The sequence below is a fragment of the Cygnus atratus genome, chromosome 10 (assembly GCF_013377495.2).
Source record: "Cygnus atratus isolate AKBS03 ecotype Queensland, Australia chromosome 10, CAtr_DNAZoo_HiC_assembly, whole genome shotgun sequence".
NCBI classification, from domain to species: domain Eukaryota; kingdom Metazoa; phylum Chordata; class Aves; order Anseriformes; family Anatidae; genus Cygnus; species Cygnus atratus.
The window spans coordinates 18541835-18569814 of record NC_066371.1 but is presented as its reverse complement, the minus strand read 5'-3'; the positions used below and the strand labels follow the sequence as shown (position 1 = coordinate 18569814).

At 38.2% G+C, this 27980-nt stretch overlaps 1 protein-coding gene and 1 long non-coding RNA gene across 3 annotated transcripts; both read left to right on the top strand.

The window, feature by feature from the left end:
* The first annotated feature begins 948 nt into the window (after nucleotides 1–948).
* Nucleotides 949–6389, top strand: LOC118253723 (uncharacterized). 2 transcript variants are annotated; one of them, XR_004780508.1, is made up of 6 exons: nucleotides 949–1130; nucleotides 2240–2593; nucleotides 3221–3663; nucleotides 3833–4022; nucleotides 4296–4421; nucleotides 6260–6389. It is a non-coding gene; the product is annotated as an uncharacterized LOC118253723 (long non-coding RNA). The 2 variants fall into 2 exon arrangements; XR_007708683.1 differs by having other exon boundaries at nucleotides 3833–4421.
* A 241-nt stretch (nucleotides 6390–6630) lies between these two features.
* Nucleotides 6631–27960, top strand: ACAD9 (acyl-CoA dehydrogenase family member 9). Its single transcript, XM_035558417.2, has 18 exons — nucleotides 6631–6816; nucleotides 7906–7999; nucleotides 10480–10581; nucleotides 13423–13529; nucleotides 14753–14853; nucleotides 15981–16059; nucleotides 16874–17048; nucleotides 17640–17713; nucleotides 19202–19277; nucleotides 19965–20035; nucleotides 20423–20542; nucleotides 21196–21324; nucleotides 22595–22674; nucleotides 23251–23377; nucleotides 25107–25184; nucleotides 26008–26136; nucleotides 27227–27299; nucleotides 27662–27960. The coding sequence occupies exons 1-18, from the start codon at nucleotides 6691–6693 to the stop codon at nucleotides 27760–27762; spliced, it is 1842 nt and encodes a 613-aa protein (XP_035414310.1). The 5' UTR covers nucleotides 6631–6690; the 3' UTR covers nucleotides 27763–27960.
* Nucleotides 27961–27980: the final 20 nt, after the last annotated feature.

Sequence of the window (27980 nt, the reverse complement as noted above, 5' to 3'; positions counted from 1 at the left end):
TTGCAGTGCTGTTCTTTAATGGTCCTTCTATTCCTGTTTTAGAAACTGCTTTTAAGAATTTTAAGGCATCTGTCTTTGGAGAAGCCAAATAGTCTGTTTTCTTTAATCTAACTCTAAAAGCCTCTAAATATTGCTATTATAAATAATCTGTCTTTATTTCCTGATCTGTCTTAAAAGTAGGACCTAAATAACGTCTCTAAATGCTTGCTACCTAAACTAAGACAAGAATGAAAGCATTTACAATCTGGCACTATTGAAGAAAACTTAAAACAGCTAAAGAAACCTCAGCATAAATTGTCATTTGTGGGATAGATTTGCACCAGTTGGAGTAATACTAAGTAACTTAATGAAGCAAAGAATTAATGTAGGTTAAGCATGTGATAGTCTAATGCTCAGTGATTTTTTTATTAATTTTAATATCTTTCTGATGCTCATCTTAAATCTTGATGGAATTGCATTCCTAGAATCTCTGATAAAACTTGTATGTACATACCTAGTGAAAAGTGCCTATGTTGCCTTCTTACTGAAGATGGCCATTGTAACCCTAAGTTAAGGAAAAGACCCAGGTTTTCTGTCATGACTTGTAATTGGGAAACACATATTTTGCAAGTCAGAAGTCTAATGTTCGAAAATTTTTCCTAAAAATTGTTCCATATTTGTCCACTGTGTTTGTGTGCATATGTCAATAATACATTAATTACATAAATGAATTTGCATGCAATAAGAAACTACTTCAAGCTCTTCTATATAGCATCTTTTTAACAGGGGGTAACTTTCAGATATTTTATGTGTTATTTTAGTTCAAAGAAAGAAATCCAATATTGAAATGACAAGAAAATGAACTACAGATCTTTATATGTTTTAACACTAAGATCTATGCTTTATCTGTGTCTCTTCAGGTTTTTGTTGACTTTACAATCTGATGAATCATGAATTCTTAACTTTTTTTTTCCAGTTGGCCTCGATGGTTGATTTTTTATTCATAAAGTTCATAAAAACAGATGTAGTAGCATTTTAGCATATATTTATTTGGAATATGTTAAACAGTTGCTTAATGTTGAATTCATCAGCTATGACTTGTGCACGTGAGATTTGGGAGCCGCAGTTTATGTTATTTAAATGAATTTAATGTAAGTAAGTCCTGAATATCTTCCTTAGTTTTAATTAGCACTGTTGCTTATCCTTCAGCATTTTAGGCTGAGCTTGAAACACTTTAAGCCAACACTTTAAGCCAACTTAAAGTCTTTTCTGCAGTTATTCAAACAACTGTCAGAATTATGATGCTGTAATAATTGTGTGATAAATTATGCTTAAGCATGAATATGTACTGACAAACGTATAAGACGAACACTGTTCTTACAGTAACATGCAACAATATATCTGTACTGGTGTTATAGCTGTATTATATACACCTTTTTCAAAAGGAAGCATATTGGATTTTTAGATTGTTTACTAGCTTCTTAGTGATTTTTGCCGCCATACTTTGTTGATATAAAATTCCAAGAGGAGAATGTAGCATAGCCAATTTGATAGAAACGTCTAAAATCCCAAATGATGAAAAAATGATTTATTTTAGATATATTTTAGTAGACTTAATTTTTGTTTCCTTCAAGAATTACAGCCAAATCCTGAATTACTTTGTAAAACTAAGTCAACTGCAGGATAAGACTGATCATGAATGTTAGGAAATGCTTAAATTAAGATCTTTGCTTGAAGTAGCATGCTAAATCTAACTTAAATGAAAGTTGTGTGGGTGAAGCTGACTTGAAATCATCACTCTTCCAAATGCATAGATATATTATTTATGCCATATGTATAAATGCATACTTTTAGGATAAAATGTTATGAAAAAACATCCCCTTTATTTAGTATTTTGCAATAACGGAGATGTGAAATTAGCATCATGGTTCACAAGACACAGCCAGCTCAAATAAATCACACAAGCATACAATTTATCAGGTGCGTTGTAAAATGGCAAACACAACTTCAGTGTTCATTTATTTCTTCACATTTAAACTCAGCAATTTAAACAGATATGTATAATGAGCAGAGAAAAAATTAATCCACCTTTAATAAGATGAATAGAGTAAATTCATTCTAACTAATGAAATGTTATGCATGCATAGTGAAAAATGCTTTGTCTCTACAACTTCTCATTTTTGCTACAAAATAATACATAAACGTGCTTGACAAAGAAATGTGATTTCTTTTTTCATTTTTCTTTTTTTTTCTTGTCTAGGGGAATAAAAAGTGCAAGGACTATGCAAGTGTTCTGGGTTATTCAGCAACAGTATTACAATAAGCCAAAGCTTGAAATTAATTAATTTCCTAACTACCACAATGAAATTGTTTTTAATGAGGAAGCAATCTGACTTCCAGACATTCGGATCCAGCTGTAATGAAAATGTGCAGCCTTTCCTATGTGCGTGATCACTGAGCAGGAGCACATCATTTCCCAAAGCTGTCCAAACCAGTGGTCCCTCTCCCTCATGAGGTCCCCATGTGCCACGTGCTGAGCTCTAGGTCAGGCAAGGGAACAGGAGAGAGAGCATGGTGGCATTTGTGACTGTACGGAAGCAAATACTGTGCTGGGGTGAGTGAGGAAAGAAGCAAAGGAGCATGACTAATGCTGAATACGTGACCTTGACAGGACTGTGCTTACACAGGGGGGTACAATTCCTATGAGCATCTTCCTCCTCCATAAGCTCACCATATGCTCTTGATTGATCATTAAATTCATGGTACTGGCTGATATTCCTATATATCCCTCTTCTCTGACAACAGAGAAGAAAAGTTTGCAGAACACTTTAATTCAACAATTCATCCTATATGTTGGTTTTTCATCTTTCTGGTAACACTGTCTCTGCTTCTAGCTCAGACCTTACCCTGTTGTGCCAAAAAATGGCATAATAGCCATAGTCTGAGATGCTTTTGTGCTTCAAAACTCATTTGATAAATCTTAAAGAGCGGTGACAAGAAACCCTCTGTAGCCCAGTGGAAAGTTTGTACTGAGTATTCAAAGTTGGACAGCAAAGACAATTTTGTAACTCTTCGTTATTTGAAGTAAAATACTTTATAAAATAAAATTCTTAAATGAGATAATTTAATGCCTCATTTTAACCTAAAATGACAGAGCTAATTGGTGATTTGCTTGTAAGTGCCACTGTAACTTGTGAGGAATCCCTTTCATTAACGATATGTATCTATTTCTTTTTTTCAGGTACTTCTTTTTATAGCTACAGTACAATAATTCTGGATGCATGCTGACCTGGACAAACGTATTATGCAGTGACAGTGTTAACATCTGTATTTTATTACTTATGTTACTTCCACAGCATGTGACTGGGAATGAAAGTGGAAATACCGGTTTCTGCTCTCACCTTTCCCAAGATTTAATTTGTAAGCCAACTTTCTTTAAAATATTCAGAGACAGGAGAGATGATGCAATGAGTACATCATCACATGCCCATCCCAAAAGGAAGACAATTATGAATTTCAAGTGCAAAAACTTTCCTACTGTCCTACTGACTGAAAAGGAGAAAACAACAATTTTATAAAGAGAGGAGAGGCTACTAAGAGAATTGTATCTATTTTCCTGGAAGGACTACAAAGATTGACAAATATTTTTGTAAAGCAATTTAGACCTACGGTGGCACTTTTTCAGTAAGTAAATTATCCACCTCTCAAGTACCTAAATACTATATTATCAAATATAAGTTTTTAAGTAGTTACTGAAAAATAAGGTAGAGTAAAAAGGAAAATAAAATTGTAGGGCAATTTCATGATACTCATTTACTGATCTGTATATCTGTTGTGTTAATTCCTTCTCAAGAAAGCAATTCTGTGTGGAATAGACTGAAATGGACATCGCTGTGGCAATCATGGTTGTTCACAAAACATGAGTTCTGGAGAGCTGAGTGGCTATCTGTTCCAGGAAGGTAGTGATAGTGAAGAGTGGTCTAGCAGTTTCAAAGGAAGGTGAAATTATATGAACATGTGGATGAGTGGCAGAGACAGTGGAGGTGAGTTTTTAAACAAAAGCAGGAAAAAATGTTGGGCGCATTGCTAAATCAGGAGGGGGGGAAAGAGGGTTTTAGCAGCATATTGTGCAGTTCTATGCAATGCATTTTGAAGATGTTTATAAGTCAGAATAGTGGAATTTAGTCTAATGGAGAGTTGCAGAGAACTGCAGCTGCCAGGAGGGCACTTTCAATTGTGTGTACGCAGAGTGTTAGGAAGAGTTGCAGGAATGGGACAAAATAAATGGTGTGATACAATACTGATGTGGACTTGAGATTTCTCAGTACAGAAACAAAAAGGATTCTCCGTCTGCAAGTGATCGTGTTTCTAGTTTCATGCTGTGGGTCTGCTGTCATCCGCTGTGATTTGTTCAGCAATTGGAAGAAAAAAATTCTTTACAGGTATTTCTTCTAGGATATGATCACAGTCCCATTCTCATACTTAGCAAATGAATGCAAAGGGTGGAGCATTCTGATGTTTCAGTTCTTTTGAACTTCCCAATGAGGCTTCTTTTTTTCTGCTGTTTCCCAACTGCCTAGATATGCTTTCAATGTTTTGGATCATATTCTTCAAGCGGTCTGTTAGTGCGCTCTTTGTTTATCCTTTCTTTAATGTTGCTGGATCACCTTCACTGGTACTGGCCAGAACCAGTCTGACTTGTCTCAGTAAAGGGTGGCCTCATCTTTGTTACTAGTTTTCGCACTTGCATCCTCACCATATTTAGTGTGGGGAGGATGTCACTGTACCCAAACTTCCTCTCTTGACCTCCTGAAGGATGTCTTAGCTACCAGCACCTTTACCTAGAACTGGGTTGTGGCACTAATGTGGCAGCATTCTCTCTTCAACACTTCATTTCACCCTGGTGCCAGCTTGCCTGGTACAGGTTCCCTCTCAGTGACATAAGGTAAGAAGGTGCCTGCTCCCTTAACCCCATGTGCCAGGAGGTTAAGCAGCAGCACAGCCTTTTCTCTCTTACTATCCATGCCAGAAAACAACTACAGATATAGGCACCCTATAGAGACAGTAACATGTTACCACCCCACCCCGATTGCATAGTGCTGGAGCCATCTCAGTGTTCCCCACCCTTATTTATTTATTTATTTATTATTTTTTTTTGACAGGGCTAGACATTGCCTCTTGCTTTTCCATCTTTCAGTGTTGAAAGAAGTTTGACAATTTCACTTAACCAGAACCTAGCATGTGGAGACTAGAAGCTCAGGATTTTGGTAGTTGGCACTCCTGTATTCATAGCCATGAAAACATGAAGGTTTTGTAATCTTCCAGAGAAGCAGGGTCTCTATCTACAGAAAATACAGAAATAGCTACTTCTGTAGCCTTTCCTATCTATTGCTGTGAAGCCCTTTATCGGAGGGCTAGTGAAGGGGGCTAGCTCATCTCATAAATAAGGTATCCATGTTTCATACAAAGACAACTAGTTGGTACAGATCACATCACACTTTGAGAGGCTGTAACAAAATGAGCACTAGGTAGTTGCATCTTCTCTCCAATTAATATTTACAATTAATGGAAGTAAGGAGTCTGGAGAGGAGAACCTTTCTTGGTAAAGCTTTGTTTGTATCTTCAGAGTTCTGTATATTTGGACTTGACAGTGTGTGGCTGACTCACCAACAGCGTGAAATGTTTCTTACCTCTTCCCAGACGTACGGCATTACGTACTTGTGTGATACCTCCAGCTGTAGTCAGGCTGGTAGCGCACAGGGCTCTGACAGATTTCTCATCTGCTTATGAATGCTTAGGATTTGAGGATTCTCACAATGTGCTTACATACAGATAATAAAAAAAAAAAAGTATGTATATATATATATATATATATAGTGAAGAGGGCTGATTGAGCTGGAGATTAGATACATTTCCTTACCCTTTCCCTACCCCTCGTCCTCAGTCCCTTCAGAGCTATTCCTGAGTTGCAATACAGCATCTGGGAGGCAACTGAAATGGCAATTTATTTGAATTACGGGATTCAGGGATTTACATTTTTCAAGTCATAAGTAAAGTAAGCAAATTCCATTAGTCTTGTGTTTGCCTTTAAGTACTTGTTCTTTTGTTCAATTTTTAAATGTCAGTTTCTCAAATTCTGAGTATTTGAAAGTCTCTTCGCAAAAGAAGATGAGGGCGGAGAGGATACACTAATGAAAATGGGGTGCAAATGCAACCTTTAAAGGACTCGAAAGAAGCGTTTCAAACAGATTAAATCTACCCTTGTGTAAATTAATTGTAGTATTCGTGAAGTATCCGTGTGCCAGTGAGAACTTTCCGCCTGCAGAGGAGAGCGGTGGGTACGGGAAGGTGACCAGCACACCGGGCTGGCGGCCCCTCACACCACTGCCCCGCCAGGTGCCAGTGCCCAGGCAGGTAACTCGGGTCACAGCAGCAGTGCCTTGGGCCGGGCACGGCTCTGTGGAAACGGCAGCAGGAAGGGCAGGGCGGGGCGGGGCCGGGCCGTCAGCTCCTGACGGTGTCCTGCCAGTTCCACGGAGCCGAGGAGCACGGGGCTCGCGCCAACCGCCTCCGAGCGGGCGGGCTCCGGGGCCCCTCACGCCTCACGGGCGGCGCGCGAACGCCCCGCCCCTTCGCGCCCGGCCCCGCGGAGGCTGCCGGGTAGGGAGGGGTCACGTGTGGCGGTGCGGCGGGCGGCCGCAGGTAGCGGCCATGAGCGGGCTCCTGCTGCGCGCCCTGCGCTCCGCGCTGCGCGTGCCCGCCGCCGCGCGCCCCCTGCGCACCGCCGCGCCGCGCGCCGCCTTCGCCAAGGAGCTCTTCCGGGGCGCGCTGAGCAAGGTGAGGGGCGCGGGGCGCGCGCGCAACGGCCGCCCGACGGCCGCCATCCCCTCGCGGCCCGGCGCGCTCTGCCCGGGGCCGGCCGCGGGCTCCCCCCGCCCCCGGAGGGGTTCCCGCCCCGGCCCGGGGCTGACGGGGGCCAGCCTGTGCCCGTGCAGGGCCCGGTAGCTCGGCGTCCCTGCGCCTGGGGTGCGCGGTTAGCCCGGCTGTATGGGTTTGAACAAACAGAAGGCGTTAACCCAGACCCGCAGGAAGGGGCTCGGCGCCGCAGCCTCCCGAAGCTGGCCCTGCCCGGTGCGGAGCTGACAAACAGCAGCCAGGCCGCACCACATCTAACGCCTTCACGTACGCCTTCTTTCCCCTCGAGTTTCGGTAGAACGGTTTTCTGAAAAAAAATGTAGCATTTACTAGGTCCTGATACTGGGAACTGGCATAATTCCTGGAAATAATACGGCTGGTTCTGTTTGGGCTGAGGTACGCTCTCGTCTTTAAAACAGGAAAGGTAATAAAAGTTAGAAGCGTGCTTCTCACACAGTCTTTCCTTTTTTTGCATTAGTCACTCGGGTTGTTGTATTTATCCAAACCTGTCAGGTCACGCTGCATCCAGTTTACGCCCCGAATGGTTGCATGGAGAGCTCATCACACAGGGGGATGTCAAGCAGCGCGGACCCACAGCCCTCCAACCTGTGCACTCAGGACATTAAGCAGGCAGAACACGCTGTACACTGCCAAGGAACAGTGTTTATGGCCTGGACTTTGAAAATGTCATAATTTTAAATTGATTCTGATGTGAATGAAAGTTACCTATTTTTTAATTCCAAAATGGGATTATATTGACAAAATTCATGGTTAATGAAGGATTTTAGCATCCATATCTCTTAAAATCTCTTTATTTTCTCGCTTATGCTTTGGTTTGTTTGGGTGTGTATTATAGTTGAATCCTGTAGATTTCATAAGATAACATTTCTGAACCTTTCCCACAAATCTAAATTTTCACAGTTTTTAGAACCTAGTATTTGAAAGGCATATGTTCTCAAATTTTAATTTCAGTTGCATGATTCGTGCATTTTTTAATGTCTGTTATTTTAGGAAGAAGTTTTCCCTTATCCAGAAATTAGCAATGAAGAACTAGAGGAGATCAACCAGTTTGTAGGACCTGTAGAAAAATTCTTCAATGAGGAAGGTACAGTTATTAGTTTCTTATTTGTGCAAGTGATTCAGCGACTGCAAAATGATTCAACCATAGCAGTTGAATATGATTGTTATAATTTAAGTCATTTTATGCATTTGTTGCCAGTCATATAGTGCTTGATGATGCTATAGGCATGTTGATTCATGGGTTTTTCATATAGACTACTTGGATGCTGATGAGAATAAATAAATCTTGAAAACAAAAGAAAATGAACAAAAATACAGAACCCAGAATGGAAGTGAAAGAATTCTGAGAGAGAGGTAGGATTTGAAATTGTTTAGCTTGGTTGTATTATTGCGATTTGCTACTTACTGTATTGTAATTCTTTTGTGAAACTTTTTACTTGTACTGTACTAAACCTGTTCTCAGCAAAGCTTTGCAGAGGTAAACGGAGGGCCTTTGAGAAGCTACGGAAAATCAGAAGTATTTATAATTTTTCAGCTACAGAGTAATGATTCTGTCTGGGAAAAGTCATATTAGCTGTATGCATTCCAGAGAGAGTTGCAGGGTGTTTCTTCTATTAGTGCTGCAATAGATGAGCCAATGCAAGAACAGTTGTAGAAAATTGCTTTCTACAAACAGCAGTTTCTGAGATAAACAGTATTGTCTCAGATCTCCTGCTGACAAAGCTACTAGGTCGAGATTGCCAAACACTGCAGGAGTATGAAGAAGCTGGTGATTGTCATAGGTGACAATTTATGAGATGCAATTATTAACAATAATAACATAGCATTGCTCACTGATGGTAAATTAAGAATTTATGCAGATTACATTTTGGGGGGAACAGCATTCATTGAGTAAAAAAGCTGGTATTTAAGGGAGGATTGCTTATCTTTGTTTGATTTCATAGCTATTTTTGTTTAGTTATTCAGGGTAATTTATGTGTACAGGATAAAAATAGGTTAGGAGAGCAGCCCTAAGCAGTTAGAAACTTGATATGATTGGCATTGCATAAGGGAATTCATCTCAGCAGTTATTCTAAAGCTTAACAATCTGCAGACACTATAGACAGAGGTCTGTATGGGCATAATAGAGGAAGAAATAATAATAATAATAAAAAGCCTTTCTTCCCCAAAACAGTTGGTGGCATACCACAGATATGTATCTTACACAGTATAGCTAAAAACTTAGTGTGGAAAAATATCTTTTCTGTAGAAGTTTTTTCTTTTTGAGTAGCTTCACTCAGAAGTGCAGCAGAATGCTTAGTTGCGTCCCTCGGTTGCATTTCATACAGACATGACAGCATCATTTAACTGTGGTGAATGTAAGTTTCTTTAGCAACGTGCTATTACTTCTGAAGAGTTACTTCTTTTTGAGAACTTTTTGGAAAGATGGCTTACAGTCCTTTTGCTGCAGCTTGCATCCTTCCCTGGCTGCCTAATATGATTCTTGTATATTTTCACTGTCACCACACAGAATTGCTCTGGTAATCCCTCAAGAATTTAAGTAACTCATAAGAACACGATTTTTGTAATTAACCCATTTATGTTCTTTTGTTCTTTTTTTTAATCCTAATCCTGGCATAGCTCCAGAAGAAAATCCTAGAAATACCTAACTTGCTCCAGTCGTGGATTCTGCTAGCATGCATATGCACAAGCTGTGCACATAGAAATGTTTGAGATAATGAAGTACAGATCAAATCTTTCCCATTTCCAAGTCCTTTTCCCATATCTGTCATCACCATATCATTATAATCTGTATACCTGGGACCTTCCAGTTGTTTCTGACTTTCATGGTGTCATGAGGTGGGATACTTAAGTGGAGTGTTGGTTCCATGGCAGATTAGGTTTTTCTTAATGTCTTCAGCTCATTTCATGAATAGACTAAAAAACAGCCATTGTGAAAAGTGATGGGCTCAGGTTAATTTGCAGCACTCCTCTCCTGAAGGACAAGGCATTCTGGAAACGCATTTTTTCTGGAAGCAGAGTTGGGGCTTCTGTGTGGAGTGTTCAGGGCTTACCTGAGTGGTCATGTTCAGAGTCCAGAAAGTCAGTTATTCACCTTGCTGGGAGGCAGGCTGGTTGGGGCCCCAACCAACCTGATGTACTTGTAATCCTACAGAAGCTGGTTTAGGGTTTGAGACTCTTCCAACCACAAGGGGATGACAACAAACACGACAGTTGATAGGATCAGGCTAAACCTAGAAAGAGCAGCTCTTGTGAAGTTGGGGATGAGATGTACATCTGTATCTGGTGCAACAGGTGCCGTGCCTTTTTACTAAAGATGCTTTAGTAAGACTACAGGGTAATTACAGCAGGGAAGGGTGCGATGCTCCAGCAGTCCCTTTTTCCATAGGTTATTTCAGTTCTTCAGCTCTGGGCTCTCAAACTGGTATTTAGGTTAGAGGTCACAGTGCTGCTCACTCAGAGACACGGTGACCTGGACTCTGATTTGAGAACACTGCAGTCGCAGAGATTTTTTCTGCATTAAGAAACAAGGCTTTTAAATTGTAAAACTGTCTGTATCTGTAGTGGACTCTAAGAAGATTGATCAAGATGCGAAAATCCCGCCTGAAACTTTAAAAGGACTGAGGGACCTGGGTCTCTTTGGCATGCAGATTCCAGAGGAATATGGTGAGTAAATGATCAAAAAGAATAACTATCTGTAACTTTTGTGTCTTGCAAAATGTGTCCATACTATCCTTCATGTAGTCATTTGGCCTGGACGTCCACATCAGGAGCGCAGGCTTCCCCTCTGGGGAACAAAGAGACGCAGACACTGAGAGGGTCAGTTGGCTCTTCAGGGAGCTATGGATATTCTTAGCTCAGGAACCTAAGTTAGACAACTAAATTTAGATGGTGTACATTCCCCTCGGCATAGCATTTTCCTTTTTGTTTGTTTTCTGGATGCAGTAGAGTAGCGTGATGTTTTATGGGACTTGCAGTACTAGCTGATGATTTCTAAAATTAAACCAGGTTCAAACATGGAACTTATCTGTCAAAGCTGTCACCTGTCATTCACAGATAGGAATGTTTGACCATACAAAGGTATACAAGTATAATGATGACTTATTCAAAGTATAGCTTTTGTATAAAAACTTCTGGTGCAGTACTGAACAAAAAGTTTATGTCCTGATGGACATTATAGTATAAATTGGGGTCAGAGACATGAGTTACTCAGTGGATTACCCCTTAAACTTGCAAAGGCATTTTTAAGAAAATTATAATCTTATTCTGATGCATTTTAGAAATGGGATTGAAACTAATACCTAATATGAAATATGTAAGGTAAGAGATCCTTGCATTGTCGTATTGTCTTTTGAAGAAGACAACTTAGTTCTGAAGAGAACAACTCAGAAGACAGTGTTTGCCCATCTGCAGACACTAGTTTCAGTGGGGAAGACACCAAATTTTTGAAGAGAATAGTATGAAACAATGTATTTGTGTTGGTAATTACACTAATACCGCATAAAGCTGGAGACACACCTCAGTATTTATTTTCTGTAAAGCAATACCCTATTTTTCATAACATTTTTTCATTTGTTATTTTATTGTCTTAGGCAACATAACTAGTGTTGCTGTGCTGCACTGATTTCAGTTATTTAAATAAAGCTACTTTTTTACTGCACCATAACTAATACACTGCTAACAAGGTTATTTCCCATTTTCTGTTGTTTAAACCTGCTGTACTTCTGTTGGTGGTGCCTGTCATATTTTAAAACTCTTCAGTCATACATAGTCAGTGCTTCGTTCATGGTATGGTATTCTTCCTAATGGGTTGTAGTAGCGGTGTATTTGTTAGAAGCATTAAAATGCAGAACTTCAGTGGGAAAAATGGAGCTCTTGTAAATCATGTAATAGTGGCTCTCTTAAAGAAGTAACAGTGGGACTCGTAATTAATGTAAGGGTGCTGTGAAGGAAGAGGGTGTAAGAAGCACTGATTCGAATGAATGGCAGCGAGGAGGCTTTGCTCTTGTGTTTATTTAACACACGGAAAATAGTAGCACCATTGAGACATCTGCTGAAATAAGGTGTGCACAGAATCACAGAGCAGCCAAGGTTGGAAGGGACTTCTGGGGACCACCCAGTCCAACCCCCACCCAAGCAGGGTCACCCACAGCATGCTGTGCAGGGTCACGTCGCGGCAGGGTTTGAAGACCTCCAGAGACGGAGCCGGGCAGCCTGTGCCAGTGCTGTCACCCTCACAGTAGAGAAGTTTTTCCTCATCCTCAGATGGAACCTCCTGTGTTTCAGTTTGCGCCCATTGCTTCTCATCCTGTCACTGGGCACCACTGAAAAGAGTCCGGCCCCGTCATCTTGACACTTTAGATATTTATACACACTGATAAGGTCTCCGCCCAGCCTTCTCCAGGCTAACCAGGCCCAGCTCTCTCAGCCTCTCCTCGTAAGAGATGCTCCAGTCCCCTCATCTTCGTAGCCCTGCACTGGACTCGCTCCAGAGCTCTATCTCCCTCTTGTTCATTATCCTGACTTCTGCCACTGTCGAGTAAAGAGTTATTAACCTGGGCAAAAGATTATCTTGATTAGATAGAATTGTTTATTCAGCAGTAATATATACAATAGTCTTAAGTTATGGGGAGCAGGACTCCTAATGCTGAAAACAGAAAGTCCTTGAACATTAGACTCATACGGATGTGACTTTGATTTATCCTTCCTCTCTTTTCAAGCTCCTTACAAATAGTCTCTGTATTTGCAGCAGCAGATCACAGAAAGGTGGTGCTGGTGTTGAGTTTGTTTCTTGATATACTCACAGTTTTTGATTAAAAACGTCTTTTTAAGTGTTGTATTTTATTCTCCTTTAGTACCAGTTTGGAAGTCCACATGGGGAACTGTTCCATGTCAGTTCCAGGCCGTTTTCTGCCCTGTTTCCACTGCAGCTGGGCGCAGCCTGGCTGCTGGCGCTTGTCTTTGCATCACTGCCAGAGCCTGCCCCGACTGAGACCTGCCCAGCACTGCTCCCTCTGCTGCTTGGTCTGGAGCCGGGCAGCTGGGAAGCTGCACACGGGTTGATTGTCTGGGTTTCTAGGATCACATGGAGATGTCACAAAACATTAGTTTATGCTGGAAGCACAGAAATTCAGAATAGAGCAATTTTTATACCAAGTCTTTTACCATTTTCACGTGCAGAGTGTTTAAATAAGCTTGTTTTCTACCATTTGCTGGATTATGCTGTGTTTGCTATGTTTGCATGCATGTGTGCTTGAATACAAACAGACCTGCTTTTTGATTAGTACTAAATTCAGCACAACTCAAGAATTAAAAAACTCTCAGTTTCTAAAATGTGTTTTCCTGTCACAACTGCAGCAATGTGGTTCTTATTTGTGGACATAGTCTATGCTAAGACATCCCCCAGTTATATTTTTGATGTTTCTGTACTTGAAAGGGGTTTTTGGGGTGGGAAGGGGCAAGTTAAATCCTAAAGTATCTGCTTAGAACAAAGCACATTTGTTCCAGGTGGTCTTGGCCTATCAAATACCATGTATGCACGCTTGGGAGAAATCACTTCTCTAGATGGATCCATTGCAGTTACGCTGGCAGCTCACCAAGCTATTGGGCTGAAGGTAGAGTTCTTTTATGTCAAGTAGTTCTTTGCATCTGGCATAGAAAAGGTGAGGTGAAGTTTGTTTAGGTACAGGGTGGGAGTGTTGTGACTAATAGTAAATAAGAATTAAATGATCCCAAGTTCTGTAAATTGAGCCAGCTTGATCAAAATAGCTGGAAGAAATATGGAAAACAGTAAAATATCAGTAGTAGGGCTAAAATTACAGGAAGGTGGTGCAGTCATGCAGAGAATTCAGAAGGGTGCAACTTTTTCCAGCTGAATGAGACTGCATATTATATTATGGGAGGTAAGAGATGAAAACGTATCCAAGATCAATGTGTTGTAGCCAACACATTTTTAATTTTAAACTGTTTTTCTGTATAATGTAGCCTGAGGAATCTAACTTGTAACACCTTTTATGGTGGCTGGGTAGTAGTATTCTGAAGCTTGAAATAGCACAAAGGTCTTTATAATAATAAAAAACGTTATTCTTGGAACTGAGTGGATAATGCTAATTAAAAATAAGTGTTTATTCCTCATTTTGCTTCCCCATCTGTAGAAGGGGGATAGTGAGCTGACCTGATCTGTAAAGCGGTCTAATGAGGTCTGTAGTGTAAGCTGCGGTGACTGTTCCTCTTGCTGTGGCCAGTTTGGGTCAGTTGTGGTTAATCCTTCCTAAATATGCTGAGTACCTGTATCTTAGCTATTTAATCATAAGCAGTCCCCTGTATAGAAAGTAAATACAGCTCTGCACAATCAGAGATAATTAAAATAAGTACACTCACAAAAAAAATGTTGAATGCCTTTATAATGAAATAATTGAGAAATTAGGTAAATCGTGTTCTGTTCTCCGATTAAGAGCTTTTAAAATTGATGCTTTTGATTCACATAAAGTCGTAATGAAAGTAATGAAGGTATGATAAATTATGGAGTGCTGTCTCAGTGCTCGTACCTTTCCGAGCAACAATTAAATCTTCATTTACAGCATAAGTATAGTGAAACCTCCCCTAGAAGGCAGTCTTAACAATAAGCCATTTCCTATGGGCATTTGAATAACTATGTGCTGATAACGTCGACATATTTTAAAGTCAGTTAAATAATAACGTCCTTTGTTTCTTAAACTCTTTTAATATTACCTTGTAATACCATATAATTTGCAAATTAAGCTTCCTGAATTTGTCAAAGTTTGTCAGCTTCTTTTCACACAGTTCGATGCTGAAAAGTTTTCTATTAATTGTTTAGGGGATTCTCATTGCTGGCACTGATGAACAGAAAGCAAAGTACCTGCCTAAACTGGCATCTGGGGAGCACATTGCAGCTTTTTGTCTCACTGAACCTGGAAGGTACTGGTTTTGTAATTATGGCAAATTTGTAAAAATAAATAAATAAATAAATAAATAAAAATAAAAATCAATAAAAAGGGTGCTTCAGAAAGCCAACACTAAAATGGTATTTTTTATTGTCTTTGTTACATTGGTTGTTTGGTTACTGCGTTAAATATTTACTATTTTGCACCTGTGTCCTCAGTGTATATGTCAATAGCTATTTTTAAAATCACGCATTCTGCTTATGGCAGTGTTCATGAAATCACTAACTGGTGTTTGATTTTAGCTGCATTAATTTTCACAGTTGTTCCCATCTCAACTGTTCATCCACTTAATTTCTGGCATTGCTGAATATAAATTAAAAGGATACTTTATGCCATATCTCCCTAGGTACTAGTTGTAGCACACAGAAACAATTGTTTTTAGAGCTGAATTTTAGAACTCTGACCCTATTAAAGAATCAGACGAGATCTTGGTGTTTCAAGAACTCAGCAACTGTCTTCAGCTGAAAGCCCAAAGTGAGCCATTGTGGCATTTTAATTTGTGCAAGAGGAAACTTGCTTCAAGGGGGAGATTATTATGCACTTAGTTATGTAATAAGGTGATGATTGAAGAGAGTGCTTGAACTTTCAATCACAGAACATAAAATTTAATTGCTTTGTTGTAATTGAACTGCTAATTCTGCTCCCATGGAAAGTATGTGATGTGCCCAAATGCTCATTGATAAATACTGTCACAGGTTTGTTTATTTTTCATTTCTGTTGAACCTTTTTTCCATTAAGATACACAACTAGGGTAGAGTTTTAAACTTGATTGTGATTTAGGATAACATTCGATGTATGGTCAAATAGCTCAAAGTGTAGCTCAACAGGCATTCTGAAGACTCGGCTCAGGTCATCAGATTGATAACATACATGTTAATCAGCAGAAATGGCCCTGCAGGGTAATTTAAGTAGATTTCATCAGAACTATTGAATCTAATAAGTTTCCTTATTACTAAAGAACGAAAAGTTTTATAGTACTATTTAATGCAACTGTAAACATTCTTTTTTAAAGGATGGGAAGAGGGAAAAAAAATATAGTTCTGTTTTTTTAGAGCGTATTTATTTCTTTAAACACTAACCAAACACTTGTTTGGCTTTTAGTGGAAGTGATGCGGCATCCATCCAGACAAGAGCAACCCTCAGCGAAGATGGGAAGCACTTCTTACTGAATGGCTCCAAGGTATCCACTCACAGAGTGGAAGTACTACAGTTCTTCTGTTACAAGCTTATAGAAAGCACTTTTGTCTTTTGCAGCATTATAATTCATTGGTTTTACTAGGTAAGACTCTAGCTTGGTAACTGTGTCAGGCTTTTGGGATTTCCAAACTAGTGAAGGGTGACCATGTCAAAAAGACAGCATGTTGGTTTAGGACCAAACAGAAAAGAAAAGTACACTGCTCAGGGAATGACTTTGACAGAATGCCTGGTGAGCAAGATAGGAAAACATCCTCTTAAGTTCCTTCTCTGTTATCCCCAGGTTAGAGTGCGCAGGTTTTTAGGGAGGGTTAGTTAGTTAGCTCTCCTCTGTGACAGCACAGATGAAGAGAAACCTGAAACAATGTTTTCCCCTCTTTTCATTCTTCATTGTGCTAGATTTCTTAGGTATTTTTGAAAGGAAAGTTGACAGTGCTGCTTGGAGCATTCTTGCTAAAAGCAGCTGGCAGAATACGCTCTTGAAGATACACGTACACGTACTGACTTCAACAGTGTTTGATACTCTTGAGGACTTGATCTGTTGTTATTGATATACTTGTCTATGATGTGAAGAGATGCAACCTGTGGCCTGCTTTGTAGTATTTTTCATCAAAGGTGAAATTATATTGGGCAGTGGATGTAGAGGCCCTTGTACCCCTCGCATGCCATAAGTAACAGGATGCACAAGCTTTTGTGAAAATGCACCAGAGATCTTAATTTAATTGAACCTCTTTTGTAATCACTTGAGAACAGTGGTTACAAAATCAGAACAAATATTTTTCTTTCCTCTCTCAAAACAGGTCTGGATATCAAACGGTGGCCTTGCGAGTGTTTTCACGGTATTTGCTAGGACAGAGGTTGTTGATAAAGATGGACAACTAAAAGACAAAATTACCGCTTTCATCGTAGAGCGAGACTTTGGCGGAGTCACACATGGGAAACCTGAGGATAAGCTAGGCATTCGAGGGTCCAATAGTAAGAATCATTTAAAATTGTTAACGGAAATGTTTTAATATTTTAATGTTTTAATTTCTTTAGATTATCTGATTTCAAAGGCAAATTAGTCTTTTCCATATAAGTTTGATGTTTCTTTACCTAGCTTTTCTTCGGAGTCCTTCTTAATGCCAGCTCTGAACTAATAAATCCATATTTATGGACACCTGAAGCTGCACTTTCATGCAGTAAAAGAAATAACTCAGAAGATGAAGCAACCACATAGCTTTAATTTAGAATTAAGTTTTCTTTGTAAGCTTACAGATGATTGCAGTTTTTCACAATCTGTCATTTGAACTTGATTGCTGTATCAATTCCATAAAAGTCAAAACTGTAGTTCTCTGTTTATGCAATGTACATTAATTGTATTTTGAATATTTCACATCAGTAATTGATGTAAACCACAGTCTTTTCCCAGATTTCAACTCCTTTGGAAGTTTCCATAATTCTGTCATTCACAGTGCATTAGGAAAACTTTTTCTTTTTTTTTTGTTACAAAAGTCAGTTATGTTCCTGAATGTCTTTTAAATATTTCTACATTATAATTGAACAGCAATTTACTCTGTGTTTCAGCCTGTGAAGTACATTTCGAAAATACAAAAGTGCCTATAGAGAATGTAATTGGAGAAGTAGGAGGAGGATTTAAGGTAAGCAGGAAATAATAATTTTTAAAAGTCTGAAGGAAATCTAGTCTTTCTTAACTGTACTGAAGTTTCCTTATGGGTAGTAGCAACACTGCCAAGCTTAAGAACACTAGGGGAAAGACTTCTCAGTTTACCTTATGTGCTTTGTATTAGCTGGTTTCACCAGAACGTTGTGCATGAGCATGCCATAAGTTCAGATTCATATTTATTTCTTAATAAAATTGTAAAGCAGATTCTGCTATTTGCTTGGCTTTTAAAGATGCTTTTCATGGTATAGGAAACATACTGTTCTCTTCTGAAAAGGGAGGACTTTTTTCAACAGAATGTCTGAACTGAACTTTACTGTTTCTACTGTTTTCTACTGTTTCTACAACCAGAATTGTGGACTGTGTAGAAAAGGAGAGAAAAGACTGTAGCAGGAAATGGTTTGAGCAAAGTCCAGACCTGTCAGGTGGTTTCCCAGGATCAGATTATAGCACAGGAAAAACTGGGAGTTCACTGGAAGGCTGTCTCAGGCACTGGTTCGTCTGCATAGCACCACAGAAATGTGAAGTCCTATAAGGTCCTTAACACTGTTCACCTTGCTGTTATAACCATTCTCCAAGTATGAGTTGCAAAGCTGTTCTTAATGGTCTGTCTGAGTTTTCCTACGCCTTCAATAGCAGGCAGCTCCAGATTGAAATGCTAAATAGAATAATTTCCTTTAATGTAATAAACATATGAAAAGGTAATCTTAACAGTTTGTTCTCCAGGGAATTACCACAAGTTGAGAGGTAGGAACAGTGACTTTTTGCTAGAGTCCTTAAGAGTCTCTTTGAACTGGGTCACCCATGTTTTCGTTGTTAAAGAACAATAACATTAAACTTAAAAATCTATTTGTGTGCACTTTGGAGCTGTATTTGTACACCTTCCGTTCTCGTTCCCTTTTCGTGTATGTTGCTGGAAGAGTCAGCAGAATTTTGACAGTGAATGGCTGTTTAAAATAGACATACAGACATATATCCAAAAATGTATTTTGAATGCACCCGAGCATCTTATCTCACCAAAATTCTGCTTTCTGTAGGTAGGAGGTCCTTTATTTTGCTCCAAGATTACTATTTGAAAAGAATGAGTTAGTTTTACCACCTTTTTGGATGGATGTTACAGTCTGCCCACATATGTCTGGCATAGATAAGAGTAAGACTAAGGTGGGACTGTTGGATATAGAGATAGAACTGAGTAAGGATTCAATGGATCATCAGTACCAGAAAACTACTTGGCGTATGAATTGGATGTAGTAGATTGTCTTAAATGCTTAGTTCTAAAGCATTTCTGTTGGGATACTGAGTGCTGCACTGACCAGAATCAGGGCTGGTTTCACAGTATAGAAAGTGTAATCCAGTGATGAATGACATCCAGGAAAAGCACTAAAATCATGAAGCTAGACAGGAGTAAAAGTTTTGTGGCAAAAACATGGCCTAAAAAAAAAAAAAATTCAATTTTTTTTCACAGGTGGCCATGAATATCCTAAACAGTGGAAGATTTAGCATGGGCAGTGCCTCTGCTGGAATGATTAAAAAATTGATAGGTAGGTGAATTGGGTGTTTTGGATTGCTGGCTGCTACGCAAAAAAAAAAAAAAAAAACACAACTGATTTTCATAAGGTATTTAACAATGTTAATTCAGAATAGTAACACTAGTCTTGATCATAACATCACTGCTGTTAGTCATAACACGCTTTGACATCTTTATAATACTAGATTTCCTTGTTAAACATTTTGATTAAAAACCTGTAAAACACTGAAGATTTCAGTTCATACATTGTAAAGCTCTTGCCTCTGTTAAATTCATTCTGCGGTAAAATATTCTCAATAAGTGAACAGCATATGTAGTGCTGCTTTTAGCTCCTATAGAGTCCTTTAAAATTTCAAATTGGCTCAAAGATTGCATACAGTAACAAGTAATAAAATTGGCTTATACCAATAGTTACCCGAAATAGTAACAGGCATCTCTCTCAAAAAAGCAAATTATTAGCACTAAAACATGCTTCCTGCAAGAGTACAGGTTTATGCCTTAGACTTGTGTTGTAAAGCCTTTGGCACAGTATTCCCAGACTTGAGCAGCGCTGTCATTCTGAGGGTGCTTTTCACATTGCTGAAGCAGTAGGGGTTGGTCAGGGAATAGAAGAACACTATGTACAGCAGGCATGAAATGTCACAGTAACAGTTGTGCTGTTTTGAGATGGATTTTTTTTTTTTTAATTTTCTTTTTAAAGAAATGACAGCGGAGTATGCTTGTACCAGGAAACAATTCAATAAGAGACTGAGTGAATTTGGATTAATTCAGGTAATTAAAAAAAAATGGAAAACCTAAATGTCTGTGCTTTGTTTTGACTGAGTGCTAGGATGTAGATTATGTTGAGGTTCTTTTGGCTGTACTGGGCTGTACTGGTTTAAAAAATTGCTGGAGGTATTGAATTGATATATGTTTAGTGCAGACTTCTGTACACTGATCTTTTAAGTGATTTTTAAGCGAATGATAAACATGCAAAGTAATTTTTTAAAGCATTTTCATGATTGCATTGCATTAGCACTTTTTATTAAATATTATTTGGTAATATGTTAAACATATAAAAACTGCAGTTATACTCTTCAGTTTCAAAGTTATTGCAGACTTGGCTATGCTCTTCTGCATCTGAATCAATGTATGATCCCTCTCACCACTATTTGACAGGAGAAGTTTTGTTTTATGGCTGTGAAAGCATACGTAATGGAGAGTATGGCTTACCTCACTGCAGGAATGATGGATAGGCCAGGGTTTCCAGATTGCTCTGTGGAGGCAGCCATGGTGAAGGTAATGTTATTGAAAGACTTGCCTACGGCTTTAAGCTAATACAGACTAACACCTTTCCTGTTTTTCAATCTACATTACAAATTGCTTAGAGGCTCGGGTAGTTCTTACAGACATAAATACAGAAACTTCAGCTAGATTTAAGAACTAAAAAAAGACATTACTTTTTATTTCCCCCACGTTATAGATTACCTTAGATTCAAAGCTTGTGTCACCATACAGAAAATAAAAGCTGAATACAACAGGTTTGGTATATTGCAGTCCTCTTGAGTTCTGTTTTTATGCAGCGTCACGCAGTGGAAATAGTGCTAACAGTTTTGTTTCCAGCTGCAGACCTGGCTAAGGAGTTTCTGTCCTGGCTTGAACCCAGAATCAGTTGGAAAATACAGAGTGAGAGAGGCAGGCCCACTCAGATGGAGCACCACTATTTAAGGGATTTCTGCAGTGTCAGCCAGGGGACGGATGCTGCTGGCTGGCAAAGCAGCCTTGAGGAGCACTCACAGATGTTCATCCCTCAGTGATGGTCCCTTACAGTGTGGGGACATTGCAGTAATGTCACAGTCCTTCCAAAGGTCTAACTTGAGGCATAGTAACAAAGCTACATTGTCTGTGCGTACTGTGTGAAGCATGGTGATTAAAATACTGTTCAACGACAGGTGTTCAGTTCTGAAGGTGCTTGGGCCTGCGTAAGTGAAGCACTGCAAATTCTTGGAGGCCTTGGCTATATGAAAGATTACCCCTACGAACGCTATCTCAGAGACACCAGGATACTGCTGATTTTTGAGGCAAGTATGAATATACTCTTTTACCATAAATTGAAATTAACTTGCTCACCTTCTGTAAACCTGAGGTGAAACAAATCCAGCACAGTACTCACTTAAATAGGCCTTCATTCAGTTAGCTGTGACGTCTGCTGTAGTTTGAATAACACTGAAGAACTAATTTGTTTTCTTTGGAGATAATATTGTCCTATAATAAACTAAGATATGATGGATTTTATAGATTAACCACAAAGTGTGAGCTTCACTAGGAACCAACACTAGCAAGTATTTGTATATTTATCTCACATAGCTAGGAAGAGTCAATTTCATTATTGATTAAAGAGCAAAACCAGCCAACCTAGAGCATCATCATCCTATATCGTGGGGGGGTTAATACAGTTTTGACGGACATTCTGAATAGTAAAACCAGATATAAGCAGCACCTTTTAGACCTGTTGAAGTAGAGAAGACCTTTCACACTGGACAGGCTATAGGAAGACTTGGTTAAAAACAAATCCAAAAGCACTGGAATTCCTGTAATTCATCTCATTTTCATACTAATCCCAATAGTTCTGTAAAGTTATTTTTCAGCCAGATGTAATAATGGATTCCCGAACATCAAATTTGTACAGTCTCATCTCTAGTTTCTGGTTTGCTTTTGCTTTCCAAGCAGGCATGGTGAGCAGTTTTACAGTTACGGAACATATAGATGTTCCTTTACCGAAACAATCCAGAACTTATTTTTTCATCAAAACGCATTTAGTCTGGTTTCTTTTTTGTTTTTACATATGTGTGTGTAATAATGAGAGGCTCAACGTCTTCACAACTAAATGAAGTCAGAATTTTATAACCAAGCTAAAGCAGAAAGGACAGTAAACATTTATGGATGGAGGAAGAGTACTTTTTAGTATTAACTAAAACAATGGAACATTAGAAAGGGAAGACAGCAGACCTGCTTGGAAAATGTTCAGAAAATGTTCATTAATATTGTAAGCCTTATGTAACTAAGTGGTTGACAAAAGAACCTCTCCTTAAGACTGTACATAAACCTAAAAAAAAAAAAAGTGTTTAGTTTTTGTTGCCTGCTTCCAGTATCTGTGATCCTCTGCAGCCATACTTCCTCTAACCTCAAGGAAAAGCAGAGCATGTAAGAGCATGTAAGTTATTTACTGAAAGCAATTTTGAAACAAAAATATATATAAAAAATATTAGCACAGCATGTCTAGATTTTTGAAATACTAAAAATATTTTGTACTTGCTACTGATTTCAGTTTGTATTATGTTTTTTTTACAGGGCACAAATGAAATTCTGCGACTGTATATTGCTTTGACGGGTATGCAATATGCAGGCAAAATCTTAACTGAAAAAATTAAGTATGTTCTTATTTATTGCTAATAGTTTTTATTGAATTAGACTGATAATTGCTAAGCCATAGATAAGGCGGAAACTGTAGGAAAAAAAACTGCTGTATTTCTAAATGTATTGTCTAAAGGCAGTTCAATGCTTGGGGTCTTTTTTTTTTTTCTCTTTAATTGACAATGTTTTATATGTTTAGGAATCTTGGCCAATTGTCTTACCTTCTAAGTCCAGCTTGGATAAAATACTTTCTTACAAGACCAGTAATTAAAATTGCATGACTTAAGATTTTTATAAGGAAGTGTTATTGGTAAGACAGACAGCTATATCATATCTATTGAGTGTATATACTGGTCTCTCTAATTTATTGTACTGTTGAAAGGAACTGGGTGTGAACCATGTTGTATACTTTTAAGGCTGTATAGTTGTTCTCCAGACTTCACGGTAAAATGGACCAAAAGACGTCATGTTAGATAAACTGTAGATGTTTCGGTAATGTCTTTAAAATTTCAACTGGTTATCTGAACCGCCTGAAACTTCCCTTGCAAACCAGCAAATGTATTTTAACAGCTGTTGTTTACCCACCATTTTAGAGAAATCAAGAAAGGAAATGTAGGAGTGGCGCTGGAGGAGTTTCTAAACAAACTACGGGACTCGATGGGCAGAAAAGTGGACTTTGGGCTAGCTGGTGACCGTGGACTGGTGCATCCCAGCCTCCAGGTAAAGGGGTGGGAGAGGCGGGAACACAGCGCTCCTTGATAAGAGTCAGGCACTTGTCTTTCATATTTGATTCCCTTCGCTGCTTGTCACAACTTTGTAACCTGTTTATGCAAGACAAAGTATATGCTTACGCAAGATTTACAAACTTAAGCAGATTTTTATATTATTTCAGGGGTAAGGACTTATAATGAATGTTATAACTCTGTATTTATACCAAATCCAGGTTTAGATCTATTTTAAGTAATTTATATAAGTTGACCCTTCACAGTATTAAAGTCTTTCCTTGTAATGGTCAGTTGCTGCTGTACATAATAAGCTCAGTTACAAGACACAATACTTCTTTTCTTTTTTTTTTTTTTCTGTTTAATAGTAATATAGTTTTGGTGAACTGCTTGCGTAATCAATTCTTAGGGCAGAGAAGAAAAAAGATACTTCTGGTTTTTTTTGATAGAAAAAAAGTATAAGGTGTGTTCTTCCTATGATGTTTTTAGTGTTCTGAAGAACTGTAACAAAATGGTATTTTTCAGTATACATGTCCTCTAGGTCAGCTATTTCAGGCACACAGGTAAGAGGATTTGCTAGGATTTGCTAATGCTATTCTGTGCACGTAAGGAAGCTCAACAGCATACTCCTTCGGTTAAATACACCGTGTTCTGCAGTGCCTCCAGTGTACACGTGTCAGTTGGTTTAACTATAGTGATGCTGACCTACCTGATACGCTAGATTGGAACTTCTTCTGAATACCTCAAACCCACATACTTACATTCAGATTACAAGAATCATCATAATGAATCAATTGCATTTAAGTATTAATAAAAGCCAAATACGGCACTGGAAATTTTTCTACCTCCTTACTACCAGAATTTGAAAATATTGATGAATTCACCCAATAGTACCACATAACCTTCATTTTCAGGGCTTTCATGACCTGCAGCATGTAAAATGAGAATTAGGTTTGTTGTGCAGAACACGTGGAAGAGATTTGTCAGATTATTATTTGCATAAGCATAAAGAAGACTGTATTGAAAAGTTACCGAAGTAAAAGCCAGAACATTTTAAATGCCTGTTTTATAGCAAAAGAAAGGTGCTTTAACTGGCTTTCAGTGGGGTGAATATTATGAACACAGTACTTGCCAAGAGAAAATTCTGGTCGTTTTTGGCTTTCAAGATAACAGGAATGCAGGTAAACAGTGATTTTTCCCTCAGAAAAGATTCAATATTTTTTAATCCCATTCCTTTTACGTACATAGGCAAACTTCCTCTCCTTTATAGGTGGGAAGACACAAAATGATTTAAGATCGACTTAAATGGAAATTCTAGTCACTGACGAGAAGTTGGCAGTATCATTACCTTTAGCAGAAAATTGAACTTCCATGTTTGAGGGGAAAGGTGGTCTTTCTTGTGTTGGGACACAAACATCTACGGGTTTCTACAGCATTGCCTGTTGGTTGCTCAATTTAGTATACTTTATTCCTTTGTTTTGACCACTGTGCAGGCAGTGTAACTACTTTCTCACGCAGCAGGTAGTCTCATCCAGGTCAAGATTTTGGTTTATTGGCTGGGCAGCATAGGAGAAGCTTATACTTTCCAGTATATGCTTTGCCATGTATGCTTGTTGGAAAACATCCCTTTTTACAGTTGGATTTGGTTTTTTGTTTGTTTGTCTTTTAACCCGATCAAATTGTTTAAATGTACTGAATATTTTAAATATGTATATCCTGTTTTATAGGAAAGTGGCAAGAAACTCGAGGAAAACGTTTATTATTTTGGAAATACAGTGAGAGGCCTGCTAAGTAGGTTTGGCAAGGTAACAATAGGTTTTTTTTTCTGTTATCTTCAAGTTGTATCTGTGAGTTTTTCCTCAACCACATTGGCCTCACTAGAATCTAGACTGGACTGTGTTCATATGACATGGGCTAGGATTTCCTTTACACACCTGGTTTCCATTGACTATAAAAAAAAATACTGAAATTCTGTACACAGTTGATGTAATGGATAACTTACCTTGTTTTTGTTTTGTTAAAAAAAAAAAAAAAAGTCTCTGTGAATTAGCTGTTTTCTTCTCTCTCTGTTACCACTAATCCTGCCTGCTGCAGTGACTATTTGAGTACTTTAAGTACTTCGTTGTATGCAAGCAGTCACTGGAAGCCATTTCCTCTTTCCCAAATGAAGAGCTATACCAGCACAATTTGAATTATGCTTATTCATTAATATGCTAGAGCAAGTGAATCTATAATTATGCCATTCAAAGTGGTTTAGTTAAATAGGAGAAACCAAACTTAGGATACCCTGGATTTTTGGGAGTTATCTGATGTGTTTTGACAATGCTTGTCAGACTACACCATGGAGCATGAACAGATTTTTTTTTTGAGTAGGCTTAATATTTTGGTACTTGAATTTCAGTGATTTTGGTGTTTACCAAAGTGGTTTCAAGACACAGCAATTTTACTGCTAGCTGCAAAGGCTGTAGAAGGTAGAACATAGTTAATCTGTAAATTACTGACTTCGTAGGGGTAGAAAATCAATGTAACAACTAACCTGTATATACTAAATAAGTATGAACATAAATACAAACTATGGAAAAAATGATTTGATTGAAGTCTGCAAGCTAATCGTTTTTATTCTTCTAGACAATAGTGGATGAGCAGTTGGTTCTGAAGAGAGTGGCAGATGTAGTTATTAATCTATATGCAATGACAGCAACTATATCCAGAGCCAGTCGGTCTATCAGTATTGGCCTGAGAAATCACGACCATGAAGTAAGTGTACATTAATATCAGTCATACCCATTTATCAGCTACACTCCATGGATCATGTACCTTAACAAAACAGAATTTATTGCCATTCTGCCTCGTTACATGTTTTGTAGTAAGAGGCACTGCGTATCTTCAAACCTTGCCCTGAAACGTTACAGCCTGCATACATTTTACAAGTCTCTAAACAGCTGCTTTTGTCTTAACTAGCCAACTTTCCCCTCAACTCTGAAAGATGTTTGTTGCATTCTTTGCTGCAGAAGCATGATGCTGTTCTAAAAGTGTGTTAAACTATCAGACAGTGCATGCTAATGGCTCAGACTTTGCAAAATCTCAGTGACAAATAGCCTTCATTACACTAAAACTACACACTGTAAGTTAGGAATTTGTATCTATTGCAGCAAACTCTCCTGTAAGCCTGATAGTGTACCAATTTGTTTCTAAACTGATTGGTGCATGAATGCAGTAATGACACCAATTACCTGTCATGTGAGCTGTAATGTTGTCAAAGTATTTAAAATATTTTAACACACATTTATGAATGAATTATGAATTTGCATGTTCTCTTAAATCTGCTACTACCATGCTGTTCTTCCAAAATGCTTTCCAAAAAGTAATAATGCTTTATCATTAGTAATAATATATAACAACAACAGTATTTTGTCACTAAATGTCTTGAAAGTACAGTGAGAGAGTTTGACAGCAGGTGATTAGGGTAGATAATTTAAAATTTCATGGTAACAATTATGCTACATGACAAGTAAATTCACTACAATTAAGTGTGAGAAAAATTCAGACTGATTAAACTTTAGTCTTTAGTGGTCTGGAGACTTACTTCAGATTTTGTGTGCATAAGCCCCTTCTGGATTTACTACCACAAATGTCTTTTCGTCAGTTTTCAGTGAGGTCATCCCAACTCTGAGACTCAGTAGCTGTGGGAAATAAATAACAACTAAGCATAAATTATTATCCTACAGGGCTCCATATCAGAGGTACAAAACTAGAGGTCCAAAAGCTTAAAGTATTTTTACTGCATAAATTTTGTTCATGAAATCCATTTAGTAATTTTTAATTGAGTTTTGCTACTCTTTCTCAGGTGCTGCTTACAAATATCTTCTGCACAGAAGCGTATTTCAAGAATAATTACACCATGGCTCAATTACAAAAATGTAAGCTCTATAAAATATATAAAGTATTTTTTACGCTCTTAAGGCTTTGTCTCTAAACAAAAGTAGGTATTTTTGATATTTTCCGCAGTGGGGAGGAAAACAAGATCTATCAGTAACAAATTCTCCTGTAAAAGAATACATTAGCTAACAATCAGGAATTTGATCTATTCATCTCTAAGTACTAACCATTTAGATACTTGTTCTGTGAAAGATTCAGTCTGCAATAATCAGAATCTTTTTAGAAGACACTGAAATTTTCTGCCACTAAAGTCTAGATACTTGTATTCTAAAATCCTTTTTAAAAGAAAATCAGAAAAGCTGTATATTGTACTTAAGTTACCTTTCCTTTTGCTTCTCCATAGATGCAGATGAAAATCTGGATGACTGTATTAAAAAAGCTGCAAAGCATGTGCTGGAAAAGAGAGCTTATACCTGTTCACATCCACTGGACAGGACATTCTAATTACTTCACTGACAGCAAATACTGATGAATGTAAAATGAACAGCAACTAATTTTCTGTAACTCAAGTATTTGACACCTTAAAAGTAACTATTTCATGAGTTTGCCAAATGTAGCCAGCTGAATTGTATCTGTGTAAAATAAAACTAAAACAAACTTCATATACAGAGGATAAATAAATTTTATTTAATTCTCAAATTATCTCATTAGATTTATGTCTG

Bases quoted from the DNA above. Each gene is read 5' to 3' on its own strand.
- ACAD9 (XM_035558417.2), top strand. From the start codon at position 6,691: ATGAGCGGGCTCCTGCTGCGCGCCCTGCGCTCCGCGCTGCGCGTGCCC. The intron at 14,854-15,980 runs GTACTGGTTTTG...TTTGGCTTTTAG, and splicing joins TGTCTCACTGAACCTGGAAG to TGGAAGTGATGCGGCATCCA. The intron at 16,060-16,873 runs GTATCCACTCAC...CTCTCAAAACAG, and splicing joins TCTTACTGAATGGCTCCAAG to GTCTGGATATCAAACGGTGG.